This window comes from Lepidochelys olivacea (assembly GCF_965140295.1).
Source record: "Lepidochelys olivacea isolate rLepOli2 genome assembly, chromosome: 9".
NCBI lineage: Eukaryota > Metazoa > Chordata > Testudines > Cheloniidae > Lepidochelys > Lepidochelys olivacea.
This window is the reverse complement of record NC_140419.1, coordinates 97,876,510-97,891,974: the sequence shown is the minus strand read 5'-3', so window position 1 is coordinate 97,891,974 and position 15,465 is coordinate 97,876,510. Positions and strand designations below refer to the sequence as shown.

At 38.2% G+C, this 15,465-nt stretch overlaps 1 protein-coding gene across 1 annotated transcript in view; it reads left to right on the top strand.

Moving 5' to 3' along the window:
- LOC311526699 (transmembrane 9 superfamily member 2-like) overlaps window positions 1-14,728 on the top strand; it is a gene marked incomplete at its 5' end in the record, with an annotated part of 41,176 nt that extends 26,448 nt beyond the window's left edge. The window contains 4 exons of the mRNA XM_084639989.1: window positions 888-1,039; window positions 1,851-1,962; window positions 3,764-3,935; window positions 14,097-14,728. Coding sequence (XP_084496115.1) covers window positions 888-1,039; window positions 1,851-1,962; window positions 3,764-3,935; window positions 14,097-14,164 — 504 coding nt within the window. The 3' untranslated portion in view covers window positions 14,165-14,728. The remainder of the gene's footprint in view (window positions 1-887; window positions 1,040-1,850; window positions 1,963-3,763; window positions 3,936-14,096) is intronic.
- Between the last annotated feature and the right edge of the window lie 737 nt (window positions 14,729-15,465).

Sequence of the window (15,465 nt, the reverse complement as noted above, 5' to 3'; positions counted from 1 at the left end):
GCTGCAGTGGAATTTCCAAAAAATCACTGTTTATTGGTTTGTGCATTAGTTTGTCATCTTTAGAGATTTGGTTTAGCTCAGTGGCGTATGGCTAAGGCTGCGAGTCTGTCACAGAAGTCACGGATTCTGTGACTTCTGCAGCGGCCAGCAGCAGTTTGGGTGTGTGAGAGGGGGCTCAGGGCTAGGGGTTGAGCGGTGGGGGGCTCCCCGGCTCCCATTGGCATGGGGCTGCAGCTCCTAGGCGGTGGAGGGGCCAGGAGGCTCTGTGTACTGCCTGTGCCTGCAGGTCCTGCCCCCGCAGCTGCCTTGGCTGCAGTTCCTGGCTAATGGGAGCTGTGCAGGCAGCGCTTGTGGCAGGAGCTCCGTGCGGAGCCCCCGGATCCCTCCACCACCTAAGAGTTGCAGGGACGCAGAGCCAGGTAGCACCAGCTGGGGGTCCCGGACTGCGTGCCACTGTCTCCCCTTCCCCACCACCAGCGGGCGCGGCCTGGCCCTCCTCTCCCAGCACCAGCAGGGTCCTGGGCCACCTCCCGCAGCGCCCCTGGGCCGTCCCAGTGCACCCTTAGCCCCCCACCCAAGTTTTAGTTAGGGGTTTATAGGAAAAGTCATGGACAGCTCACGGGCCATGAATTTTTGTTTACTGCCCGTGACCTGTCCATGACTTTTATTAAAAATATCTGTGACTAAAATGTAGCCTTATGGATGAAAACATATCCTAATGGATGAATATAATGGGAGACTTAAGCATGTCAAGTTCCTAGGAGCTAGTATTAGGAAATAATAATCTTAAGTGTCTTTAATTTTTAACACTTTTTTTCCTATCTTACCTTGTTACTATGTTGTTTACAGTTATTTGTCTTTTTTAATTGTATTAATTTCTCTCAAAGCCTATTGAACACCCAGTTCGTACAAACCAGATTCCTCGTCAGATCCCGGAGCAGTCGTTTTTCACAAAGCCGTTGCCTGGTATCATCATGGGTGGCATCTTGCCATTTGGTTGTATTTTTATTCAGCTTTTTTTCATTCTAAACAGTATTTGGTGAGTATTGTATCTTTACTTGATGGGCAGGCTGGCCTGTCAGTTCAAAAATGGACATGTACAATGAGCACGGAGAACCCAAAACAGTGGATTCAGAAAAACCAGGAGGGAGACATGAAGGAATTTGCCAGTATTCCTTTTTTGTGAAATATCTTTAAATTGTAGTAATTGCATCCCTCTAATTATTACATAGATTTAATGCTTCCTCCCACATCTCATAAAACAGATACTTATGCACTTGGTAGGAAAGGGTGCATTTTTGTATGGTCAAGCGTTTAGATGACCCTTGAGCTGAATAGGATTGATTTGTCTAAGGATAGAAGTCTGGGAGTGGAGGAGCAACTGTTAGAAGGCGTGGTATGGTAAAATAAGACAGCTGGAAGACTAATTTAAGCAATGTGAAGGAGGCAGATATTATGCTGGAGAGCAGCACTAGAGAGAGCCAATGGAGCATAAGGTCTCAGAAGGCCCTGAGATTTGAAATTCTGATAGTACCTTTCTAGTGAGAACAGTCCTTGACAGAAAGGTGAGGGGAAAGGAATGATTTCCCTGGTCTATGTAGTCAGGGTCTAATTGTTTTACAAAACGATGCTAGAGCGTTGAGGTGCCCTTACCCTGACTTCAACAATGCAATTGTGTAAGCAGCGTATTTACTCATGAAGGTAGAGGGATAGCGGGTAGAGGCTGAAGATTTGGAGGAGTATGTCAACAATGCAGACAAAGCCTGTTCTGTTTTCTAATTACTTATTTCTTAGGTATGTAACAAAAAAAATTGAACACTAATTTGACACATTTCTTTTGTGTGTTTTAGGTCCCATCAAATGTACTACATGTTTGGTTTCCTGTTCTTAGTATTTATAATTCTTCTTATTACATGTTCTGAGGCTACAGTCTTGCTGTGCTATTTCCATCTATGTGCAGAGGTAAATGAACATATTTTGATGCATATATCATGACAGTGCAATGCATAGCTAGCTGGGACATGTTAGAGTGAAGTTTGCAAGGGGTGTTGGATGCCTATGCAAGGCCACCTCTGCAAAGTGCTGGACACTGTAGACTATGTGGGTGTATTGTCAGGATTCTCAAAAAGAAAAGGAAGGCTTGTGGCACCTTAGAGACTAACAAATTTATTTGAGCATGAGCTTTCGTGAGCTACAGCTCACTTCATCGAATGCATTCATTTTCCACTGAATGCATCCGATGAAGTGAGCTGTAGCTCGCGAAAGCTTATGCTCAAATAAATTTGTTAGTCTCTAAGGTGCCACAAGCCTTCCTTTTCTTTTTACAAATACAGACTAACACGGCTGCTACTCTGAAACCTGTCAGGATTCTGTATATCGATTGTATGTACCTTTGGCCTGGTTATGTTGTTGGTCTATGTTTTGTAATATATACAAGTTAAATTTAAAAAAAAAGCAGTTTCTGCCTTGTCACTGCATCTGCAGTGCAAGCTCTCGTTTTATGCCCTGGGATGGTACTGTAATGGTAGAGGAGCCACAAAACAGGAAATGACATTCCAGTTGGATTTTTAATGTTACACTTCTTAATGTTATGAACAGCTTGATTTAAGTCAACTGTTGGGCATAACATGTCAGTGCTCAGCTTTGGAGGCTTTGTGCTGCTAATATCTGGCATGGCAGATTACAAAGTCATCAGTATAAAGGGGGAGAGATGTTGCTTTCAAATTGACCACTAATGAGGTATTGTACACTGTGTGGTTTTAGTAATTTTGTCCTTACTGAAAAGGGCTAGTTAAATATTTTCTAGCAATCCCCAACAAAATAATTCTTGTGGCTTAAAGAAAGCTTTGAATCTGATTTCACTAATACTTTTGCAAAAAGTTTGACACGTTTTCAACTGTGTGTATTTAAAATAACAGTGAAAGAATGAAGTCCCATTTGTAATTGTTCCCTATAAATCATGAGTTAAGGTTTCCAATGTGCTGCGGCCCGTGTAATTTATAATTGCTCTGCAGTTTCAGTAACAAAATTTGCTTAACTTCCATCCAAGATAGTGTATACACTTATCCCGTCTTGAGGGTACACTCATGAAGGGGTGTGTATGTTGGCAGTTTTTGCAGTCTTGAAGATTTGGTCCTCAACCATAGTGTTCATTTCCACTCTTGAATACTATAGTTAAGCTGTGCAGTTAAACTACTATCATGTTGCCCCTTATGGCTGCATTTCTGTGGTGGACACTTGTATCATGTATCTGTAAACTTGCAAGGTGCTTTGGGACTCTTGAGGGTGAGAGCTGCTACACATCTGTGAAATTATTTCAATGAATTAATAGTTACTTAACACATTATCCCGTGTAAATGTATAATTCTGAAACTTTTTAAAATCTGCAAAAAAAAAAAAAAAAAATTAAGTCCCCAGCACATTCTCCTTTGTAGACTGAGCAGACATTTGCTGTAGTTCCCCAGTTTCTACAATTACCAGAAAAACCCTAAATATAGTCTTGATTGTAGATAACAGAATTTCACGTTCATAGTTGAAAGATCCTGACAGAATTCACTCTGAGAAAGAAATAGCAATTGGAAAACCATAATTTTAATGAAAAGGAGTTTAAGCAAAAGTATGAGTGTAGAAATATGCCAAGAAATAATTTAATCCGTCATACACTTATTATTACTTGTAAATAATGCTTTGCTTTGAAATAAAAGTGCAGTTTTAGTTTTGTGCTTGGATTTTTTTTCCTGTAATGGTTTATTATTTCTTTCAGGATTATCATTGGTGGTGGAGATCGTTCTTAACAAGCAGCTTTACAGCCGTTTATCTTTTTATCTATGCTGTTCATTACTTCTTCTCTAAACTCCAAATAACGGGAACTGCTAGTACCATTTTATACTTTGGGTATACTATGATCATGGTTTTGATATTTTTCCTTTTTACAGGTAAGTGCAGCATTATTGGTGAAATTCAATGCAATGGTTTCAGGACTTCTGGGTTGCTGTTTTCTGAACATTCTAGCCAGAGTCAAGTTGAGAAACGCTTGCAAGAAACAGCAGTTTTTAAATTAAACATGTTTTGAGTCTGCTGCTACCATAATTCACTCACCCAACCATATGCACACTAGCGACATAACAGTACAGATAACTTATTGTTCCTGACCTGAAGATCTACAATCTAATTTGCAGCGATTCTTTTCTAACTTGTTGCGTTTCCTTGATTATTGCATGGTAGTGTAACAGTGACCTAAGAACATTATAGATTTACATTTTCAAAGTGTCCTTGACAGAAAAGCTTTTATATTGGAAATTACTTAGGAAGTCACAAAATGAAAGGAATGCTGATCATATATAAAAAAAACGTAAATGAAAGATAAGAAATGGAGACTAAAAATGAGAACAGCCTTTGCTGGAAGGATGAATGTGGGACTGGAAGATTTAATCCTGACACTAACTGTTGCAAGTCACTCAGCATCTTGATGTGTGTTCAGTGTGTAAAATGGGGCTAACACTTACCTAATTAATCCTTACAACAGATACTTGTAAAAGGTTTTGAAAATGTAAAGTGATCTAAATGCTAAATATAACTATTACTAAATGTAAAGGCTTTAAATTGCAAATGTCACACGCAGTGTATAGGGACTGGAAATTTTTATTTTCAATTTATTTAACTTGATAATGAATGCAAGATGTCCAAATATTCACATGGTAGTGAACTGGTATTGAGTATGTGATAGAACCAAATACCCAGAGCAGTCAGACACTTGAAATGCCAGATGGTAAAGCAGATGCGATGTTGCGTAACTTGCAGATGCAAAGAAGAAAAGAGGGGTTAGGAATGTGTTGAACAAAACTTGCCCTACACTGACCCAAAAAAAAAAAAAAAAAGTTTGTGCAGGAGTTAAACATCTTGGGAGTTCTGAGCCTATTGAAATGAGGCAAATGGGGTACTGCAGCACATTGTTAAATAGACAGTGTGGGGACACTTCCAGTGTTGTGCTGTTGAGATGCAGGCAGGACCACCTATTGTGGTCTGCTAGAATGTACTTTATTCATATCTTCTGATGTAATTAAACTTGGAGCATAATGTGAGAAACAGGATTTTTTCCAGAACTAGAAGTTAGCTTTCTGGTAGAGTATGTGAAGAATGTGTGAATTTTATTGATCACATCATCAGCTCTTTTCCCCAGCCCCACAGAAAAGGCTAGGGTTTGTGAGGTCCAGGTTCAGCAGAAAGGTCTTTAGTACTGCAGTGAGTCAGCAAGCACTTGGCTAATCCAAGAAACCTCCTTCTGCACTCATGTTCAATGGGTGCTTGCTATGGAGGCTTCTAGGTGGCTGTTCACTTCAGGCTTCCTCATTTGTTCAAGAGAAGGGTCTAAATCTGGCCTCTTGTGACTGTAACTTTCAGAATTTAGAAAGGCAGGATGGCTCAGTGGTTAGGGTGCAAGTCTGGGACTTCAGAGACCTCTGTTATATTCTGTGCTGTGCTACAGACTTTCTTTGTAACCTTGGACAATTTACTAAGGGCTGGTCTACGCTAATTCTGTAAGTTGATCTAAGTCTTGGGAGCAAGTGATAGGACTTCTATAGGACTTTCTTAGATTCCCCATCTCTTCTTAGAAGATCCTCATTTACATTCAGAACAAAATTAAAAAAATGTGAGTATTTTGGATGCACTCAGGGTTATTTCCACCACCAACCTCAGTCTCTTCTCTGCTGCTGCCCTGCACCCCATTCTCTGTTGTCACTAGACTTGCTGAGATTAAGTTCGTCTGAGTCCGTTCCAACTTGTTACTTGCCATATACTAGTTGTGGAGAGAAGTGGATTTGGTGCCTGGCTACTTTGTGGGATAACTTCAAATGCTGTTGGAGAAAAGGAACTTTTGCTTTCTAAATTTGGATCTGCTGCCACACTTGGATCTATGATTAAGACCTGTGTAATTTTATTCTGTGGAAACCTGACGAAAAGTGGTAAAAAGGCAAATGGCTATGAATGAAGAATGAGATGCCAGGTAGAAATTGCCACTATTTTAACAAGATGAGTATTCAGGGGAATAAAACTTCACATGCCGTAGAGTTCCAAACAGAGAGCCATATTTTGAAATGTGGACTCTGAAATTACTCATGCAAACTGCGCATCTACTACAGAATTACCTTAACATTCATAAGCAAGTGGTATCAAATGTAATTTTGGGGCTTGACGTGACAATTTGGCCCAGAAAGCTTCATACCAAAGAGGAAAGGCTCTTGTGCAAACAGGTTAAAAAACAAGATGCAGTGCTCCTCATGCTCAGGATTACATCTTTCTAATAATCTTTCGTTACCTTGGTGCTGCAAGATGTAGAGTTCACACAGTCCTACCTTACAAGTGGCATTTCACTTTGAATCCCAAAGCACAAGAGTGGTAGAATTATAGGGAAAATGCCTTCTGTATATAGAGGATTGTTTTAAACTGTGACTAGTGATGTTAATTTGTAGTATCCTGTTATTGATGAGCTACAAGACACTGACGGATAACTCACTGCTACCTCTAAAAGACTTCTACCTGCTTATTGAAAACCACTTCAAATATTTATATTTGCTTAACATAGATCTAGAATTCTAGAAATGTAGGAGTGGAAGGGAGCTTGATAAGTCATTTAGACCAGTCTTTTGCACTGAGGTAGGACTAGGTATATATGGCCAAATTGCACACAGCTGTTTCTAGGCAGTTCTTCTGTATTTTCCTGGACACTGTAAAAGTTGGTGGGTTTTTTTTTCTTTCTTACTATTTAAGCCTTGCAGCTGAGAGGGGAGGAGAGCCTGATATTTTTTGTGCCTGAAACTGGTTGAATAACCACCTGAGGTAACAAAACAGCACAGTGCATGCTAGAATTAGCAGGGAGTATTAGTGCATGCATTTCTGAGCAAAGTGAGCAAATACCCTGTGTACGTTATGTTTAATGACGTTAGCTGCCATGTATTTGCTATGTTTTTTCCTTCTCGTTATTTACACCCTGCTGAAGTCTGTCTCTCCTCCCCTTTTCATGGGGGGAAGAGGAGGGGAAGGCTGTGGATTGTATCCTTTGCAGTGTTGAGTCTCTTAAAAGTGAAAACTGAGAAGGATTTAATGCTTCCCATTTTAAATTAAAAAGCAAACACGGACTGTGGCATGATGCTGGTTAAACCCCTACTTAAATTCTGGCAAAACAGATAAGCTCCAGATGTCTGCTGTAATTTACAAAAAAGAAATCTATAGTTAAAAATGTTTTAATTATTTTTAAACTAAAGCAATATGTTAATGTGTCTGGGTTTTAGCATAGGTTAGCTGCTACATTGCCAATTTCAGTTTCAACTTACAAGATGTAAATTGATAGAATTAAATATCCTTTTCACATATAAAATAATTGAAATTGTCATGGCAGCTGCTGAAATGGTATTAAGAGCTTCAGATGTGTTGATCCTGGAGTCCTTAATGGGAAGGCCAATGAGGCTTGAAAAACTACAATAATATGTAATTGTTATTTTCATGTGTTAACTTTTATAGAACCACATTAATAGTAGTTCTGCTTTCTATAACCATTTCATGACAAAAGTCAGTGTGGAATCACATTACTTTAGGAAGTGACTGTTTTTCCAAATTCTAAACTTTATAAGTTAAAAATGGCTTGTATATTTAAATTTGTGAGCAATTCATAGTTTGAGTCCTTGATAATCTGTTTTTGAATTTTATCCTCTCTGATAATTTAACAATCAGTGCTTTGCGTGAATAGTAAACTACTGAACCTACACAGTCCAATGAAGGTTAGAGGAGTTTGGTTTATTGTGACTTTTTCTTAGTAGCACCCACTTTGTAAATTAAACCTAAATAAGGGCCCAATCCTGCCAACACTTCTAAATGTGAGTAAAGTTACTGATGTGAGTTAATGGATTGCTAACGTGAGTAGATGTACTACTGTGCATAACTATTCCAGTTACGTTAGCGGTAGGATTTTTTTCTACATTTTTTAAACATTTCTCCATCACAGTACCTGAAATCCAATATAAAATTCCTCATTAACAGCTCGTGCATGGCAACATGGTTGTGGCCTCCACAAAAGACTACAGTGAATAGCCAAGTAGGAGCTGAATGCTGAAACTGAACAAATACATGTGAATATTTAAAACAATGACTGTCACCAATATAATGAAGCTGGCCAAATCGAACTATTTTTGTGTACATCCATTTTGTGTACTATTTTAATGTACAAATTGTAGAGAAATAAATAAATATGTAGTAAGTATATGTGAATGGTGATAGTTATGATTACGTGAATTTTATGCTTGAGGACAAAAAATGGTTGCATTTAGTCAAAACATGTTGCTTCACAGTGACCTATTTTTGAACATCACTTTCAATTGTGAGTTAATGCCATGTTCAAAATTGAGTTTTGATCTTCTGGGTAGACTGTGTTTAGAATCTGAGATTCTGAAGCACCCACCACTGTGCAGTGATTGAAACCAGTATGATACAAAGAGCCTTTAAGGTACATAAGAAGTATCAGCCAAGTGCAGAGTGCTCTTCTATTTGCTTTCTTACATTCTGTTCGTGCTCTGAATGTTTTTGTCTTCATTAAACAATAAAGCTAGAAGAGCCAAGTAGAACAGGGCAGTCTGCTTTGAAGTGTTTTGGGTTTACTTGATGCAGTAATTGTGTTTTTAATATTGAAGTGAAATTTAAAAAGAAATAATTTACTAATAAATTTGTTAGCCAGTTAAAAATACCATTAGCAAACATTCTGTATACACAGAAAGAAAACTGTTGCTAAGTGCTATTATGCATTACTGGTAGAGAATTCAACAATATAGAAAGCTGAGGACAAAAGATAAAAAGAGCTGAATTGTCAGCTGTTTTCAGATGTATTGGTCATATTTTGCCTCTTAGGGTAGGAAAGTTACTTCAGACATTCAGTAACACCTTGACTATCAGTTTCATGAATTTTAAATAATTGCCATAAAAAAAAAACAAGCTTACATTTACACTTCTGGAGAATTAGAGAGAAGATATATAATGGTTTGTAGCGAGCTGATGCTTTCATTTCTATGGATGAGCTCCAAGGGCTTATCTATGAAAGTTAGTCTTAAAGTAATTGTGAAGGACATCCCTTTGAAGATAGCTCTACCAAAAAAAAAAGTAATTCCTTAAATGCATGTCTGCCCTAATCCATATTCAAATTTTTGTAAATTTGCAGGCTTGGGATTACTTAAACTAAAATAAAAAATAATAAAAAGGTGCACTCATAACACTTGATTCTAGAACAAATCAAGGCCTTTTAGGGATATAAGAGGAGTTTGTTGCGGTTGAGCTCTTTCACAATAGTATGGGGCAGAGAGAGGTGTATATCAAAGCTCTTACCCCTATCAAAAAGGTAGATTGTGGAATAAAAGTGTAGTGCTAACAGAACTTCTTCAGGATCAAAGTATGATCTTTCCTGTTTAAATCAGTAATTTTTTCCTGGAATAAACAGGTTAACATCCACAGTGAGTAGAACTTGCTTACAGTGAAAAGAGTTTGGGTTTTCCTGTTCTGTGTTCCATCTGATATTTCACTTGGGTTTGAAAGCATTCTTGCATTTCGATAACTAAATAGCCAGTCACATGAATTTGTAACTTGAATCAGTAGACTCTGTACAGATTCTTTCAGAAAATTTTGCTTTTGCTTTTGACCATGCTTTGTGAAAGAAACTGAAGTAGCTTTGAATGGTAACAAATTAGACCACTTACAAACAAATAACCTTGTTGGTTTTTTGGTAAACATAGATGTGCTTTTTGAATTGGGCATCATGTTGTAAACTTACTAAAGTTGATACCAGGCATGTATACTAAATTAGAAATGTAATAGTGTGTCTCCTCTGCAGGAAAGGGTGTCCTGTTTAACAAGCTGGTTCAGATATTACTGGAATGATATTTTAATAAAGCAACAAAGGATGGCAATCGAGGCAAGATTTCAGTTGAGAGAAACTGCTATCAGCTGTGTGCTTGTATTTCAAGACTGGCTTTCATGAGAGAGGTGCTCAGAGGAAAGAGAATCTGAAAATGCCAGCCTTGACTTGTCTGGCATCAGTGTCTCACCAGTGTGCCATGCTAGCTGATAACATTTCGAACAATGGCAGTCAGGCACCTAACTCCTTTGGGAGCCTCTGAAAATCCCAGCCTTCTTGTCCATCATATTGAAGTAAATGATATAGCTAAAGCTGCAGCCTTTAAAATAGCCTTTAAAATAACAGTTTCCTTCAGTTGTATTCACCTCACCAAGGTATTACTTGGTTTGTATTTTACTCTTAACTAGTTGGTCAGTGCCAATATCATAGAACTGCTTACGTGGGACACCTTCCTAATCAAACATTTTATACCCATTTATCACTTCTGTAAATTACTACATCAGGTGCCAGACAGGGAAGAATTGGGCCCATTCTGCTCAGTCATTCATACACAGCAACTTAGTGCAGTGGCTTTCACAATACAGAGTTGAAGTGAAATACGTTAGTTTATTTAAAAAGTTTGCAAAGGCAATAGAAAATAAATGACTTTACAAGCAGAATAGAAAAGTCAAGTGACAGCCTTTCAGATAGCAATAAAGCTGTGAACCAGGTTGGGGAAGAAATACTCCCTTCCCCAGAAGTGGTCTTGTTGTTGGAACCTGGAAGAAGTGGACAGCTTTTATGAGAGGATTTTAAGTGAGTTATAGGAGCTCTGCAAACATACAGGTTACTTGTGAACAATAATTTAATCCAACTGTCAGCTAATGTTGACTCTGTGTAATATCAAACTACTGAAAACAAGCAATGTACTGAACTCAGCCACAGGAGCTGTTAGTCTGTCAGATAAATGTTTAACCTACAGGTTTAAAAAACCCTTGGGAATATTTAAAAGATTGCTTCACTGAAGTTTTCCACTGATTTGCTATAGTTCACTCATCATAAATCTGCAATTATGGATGCTTAAAGGTAGATTTTTTAAATGATATGGACCATGGTAGCTCCTCTCAAACTATTTTGATCTTTGAGTTTGAAGTAGACTTGATAGCGATAAACTAGGGGCTATTTATGATTCAAATAATGGTATCCATAGACTTAAATGCCCTTTGAAGTCTCTTGTCACTACAACCATCCACATTCTAAATCCTTAAGAAATTTTTGTTTGGTTGGAGGAATTACAGTGCATGCTGGGGTTCATAATGGAAACGGTGACTGAACTCTAACTACAGATGTGCCATTATAGTATTGGTAGGGGAGATTTTGTGTTCTGGTGATGAAAGTAATTATATAGGCTACTGGACAAAATCCAAATTAGGTGTCTAGCAGTTTTCTGTCTGAGCTACATCTGTGTGCCTCTTGCAGTTCAGGGTGACAGGTGGTGTTTGACACTTGCCTCCATTTTATGCATTTATGAGTATACATCTCAGATTTAGCTGCTAATATCCATAAATCTACTAGGCTTCTACTATCTAAATTGGCAAAATCTCCAAGAAAGAGAATATTTTCTCTTTGATTTGTTGAACAGAATTTGGGGAGGGAAGTTGGCAAGTGATTCTATTGGTGTATTTGAGAAACCTGATTATAGATTAAATAGTCCTTGTTCACTGGGAATGGCTTTGGTAACTTCGTATTTTGAATGAAGTCCTCCTTTGAGGGAAGAGTGGTGCGTAGGGAAGGTCCAGAGTAACAAGGGTCAGTGGATGGGGGTTTGTATAGAGTATATTTCTATAGTAAGCTTGTATGTACTTGCAATCGTATGTTCATAGAACTGTGCAATGGGAAAATCTTATTCTTGTGCTAAAACTTTAGTGCTGTAAAATATTGAATTTCTGTTACAGGAAAGCTGATTGATTTTTAATATACCTAATCTGTTAAACATGCAGGAAAAACATAGCACTTCAGTAAGTAGCTGCTTTAAGAGACAGAAGAAGGCTCAAAGCAGGTTATGTTATAAACATAACAAGAAGGTGGGATAAGGAGAAACAAACACTAAAAGGAAGAAACTATGAGCTAGGGGAGGAGAGTTTGTAACAATGCAGATACAGGAGTATTGGACTCAATGGGAAGGAGTCGGAGAATCAACTATAAACTAGAAAGACTTAGTGATGTCAAGCCCACAGAGGAATTAAATTCCTTTTGTGGTTGGTGTATGATTTCCTATCAAGCATGGTAAATCTGCCAACCCCCACTGTTTCGGACTATGATAACTGAAGATCTGGAGGAAAAAGGTAATCGATAGCACCTAATAGTAGGCTGTCAAAAGCCCTTTATGAGAAATGTATGTGGCAAAATGAAGTATCACAAGAACTAGCAGGTATATAATAGGAAGCATCTGAAGAAAGGCTTCTCATTTATCACTTGTGAAAGTCTGGTCAGCAAGTGGTTAGATGGGTAGAAAGAGACGCTAATTCAATAAATATGTAAAAGGTAAAATAGTCAAAGAACATGAAACTTCCTTCCAGTGGTTGTGCCTTTGATGGTGAATAAATAAGATTGTAGAGCTGATATTGAACATGTTCTATTTTCCATAATTATGTTTATAAAAAGCCTCTGATGGAGTGGACTGGGTATGTCTCCTAAGAGTGCAGTGAATCTTTATAGGAGTGTTGCACTTCGCTGTCTTTTTAAAAACTTGTTTAGCTAACACTGATTTTTCCTACCATTGAAGGGTGTTAATTGTGACATCTAGTTTAACGTCTGTGCCTCAGTTAACCAAAGTGCAAAGTGCCTATAGTAATAGCTATTTCCTGGAGGGGTTTTGAGGTTTAATATTGAATCTCCTTGAATGCAAGGTTGTTAGATGGACAACTTACTTATTTCATAAAGTTTGCCTTTGAAATTGGTGCAGGAGTTTGAGAGAAACACATTTACCCCTGAGTCTCAATTGAGTTAATGGGGAGGATATTTGGGACACATTGCACATGTCCCCAGTAACTGAAAAGGAGGCATAGTCTTCCCTCCTTCTTTCCAGTCACTCCATCACAGTGATAGTGGGTGAGGCAGCCACAACTTTGCTCTTTACAGTAAAAACAGAAAATACTCTGGCCCTGGGCCAGTCTCTTCCTCTGCCCTATGTTGTTCTCCACCTTCTTGCCATGCAATGGTTACTCCTGCCTTAAATCTTCAGTAACTTCTGCAGGCTACTCAACCCTTGCTTATACAGCAGAAGGGACCACTATGATCATGTAGTCTGACCTCCAGAATAACACAGACCAGAGAATTTCCCCCAAAACAATTCTTAGAGCACATTCTTTTAGGAAAACATCCAGTCTTGATTTTAAAATTGCCAAATTGCGCACTGTAGCCCTTCATAAATTTGTTCCAGTGGCTAATTACCTTCACTTAGAAATTCACACCATAATTCCAGTCTTCATTTGTGTATCTTGACAGGGAGGTAGACAGCTCACTCGTGTGAACTGCCCTTCCACAGAAGGGTGGATTTTGAAAATTTAGTTGGACTACCATTTTCAGTGGTAGGTTGGCCCACACTCCAGCTGGAATGTTTATTTGTACCATGGTTGTGTCTAGAGGCCCCACTCAAGATCAGCCCTAGTACAATGGACTCGCATAATAAGACAGTTTCTGTCCTTAATAGGTAGACTAAATAAAGGAAAAATAGAGTTGAAGTGACTTATCTGGGATCACATAATCAGTGGCAGAGCCAGGAATAGAATCCAGGTCTCTTGACTCCCAGTCAGTGGGCAGTTCACTAGATCACATGGCCTTGCAGTAGTGTATGACCTAAAGACAGAGCTGGACGTGGCCTTTGCATATGTATACATTGTAAATGTTTCATACAGTAGAGGAAATTAACTGCTAGTTGATTTAGAGTATCTATATGGCTGCTAATGACAGATTTGTGTAACCACGTTCAATGGGTTACAGGCACATCATGCAAGAAAATCCTAAGTCTTTATTAGCTTTGAAATTGATAAGTTAGTAGCCCCAGGTTGTGCATTGTTAAAATTAAAAGTGCACTTTTATTTCGGGATAGGTAACTGGAGGATAATGAGATATTCTGTCCTGCTGGGAATTGTCTGTTACTAGACTTGCTCCAGAAACATGTACGGAAGGTTAACTAACTATTTTAACACTCTTCTTGTTTTAGGGACGATTGGATTTTTTGCCTGCTTCTGGTTTGTTAGTAAGATTTACAGTGTTGTGAAAGTGGACTGAAGAATTTCAAAGTGTCTTTGGAACATATCTCCCTTGCTGTGATATATTTTTACCATGTATTGAGAAACCTACTGCATAATTATTTTAAGATGTAAAAGCTGAATCTCAGTCTGTATGGCCCAAAATACAAGTTTTATGGATGGAATAGCAGCATTGGAAAACATTTACACCAGTCATACTGTCCCTGAAAATGTTAATCCATTCTAATAATTTTTAAAAAATACCGTATACAAAGTTTGATTTAAAACAAATGAATGATGCAATGAAAACAGTTTCTTTTTAAAAAAAAATAGTGCATTATATAGTTTTCTAGCTGAGATTTCTTGTGATTTTTGTTACTTTTCTTTTTACTTTTACCAATTATACCATCAAAGCATAGGACTGTCCAGTAAATACTATGTAAAAATGTGAAACTTTTTTAACTTAAAACTGATTGTACATAGTATTGTGCACCTTCTTCACAGCTTGTATATCATCGTACAAAGGAACATGTATTTAGTGTAATGTAGAATTTTGTTAAGGATATCGACACTGTTTTTCTTCAAATAAAACTGCACAACTCTGGCTGACTTGTCCATTTTCTTGTCAAGTATGTCACCACTCTTAAGTTTCATTCATTTACTTTGTCAAATGAGCTGCAAAGAAATGATTCCCAAAGGCACAAACCCTTATTTCTGGGCTGTACTGCTAGTTATGGAGTGTTCAAATGTAGGGAACAATAGCCAAGTGGAGCCTAACTGCTGCTTTGGATTATAGGATGAGAGGCATTCTCTCTTCTAAGCAGATCCACTCCAAGGCTTTAAAGGGGATTACCAACACCTCTGATTGTATCTGGAAGTGAACAGGAAATCATTGCAGAGACAAGCTCTGTTACGTTCATGCTGGTCACACTTGAAGAACAAGGGGATGTTGAGTGAAATTTAAAGGAAATCTTTTTTTTTTTCCACACAATGTATGATCAAATGAGCTCATTGCCAGAGGAAGCTGTAGAGGCCAAGAATTTAACGAGATTCAAAATGTCATAATCCGAGTTTAAGGCCAGAAGGGATCACCAGATCATCCAATGTGTGACCTCCTGTATAATGTGATTGGATTTTTACGTGGTTATCAAGAATATCCAGAGTTACCATTAACAACAAATTTTGGAAGGGATATTAAACCTTGGTTTCAGAGTAACAGCCGTGTTACTCTGTATTCGCAAAAAGAAAAGGAGTACTTGTGGCACCTTAGACTAACCAATTTATTTGAACATAAGCTTTCGTGAGCTACAGCTCACTTCATCGGATGCATGCTGTGGAAGG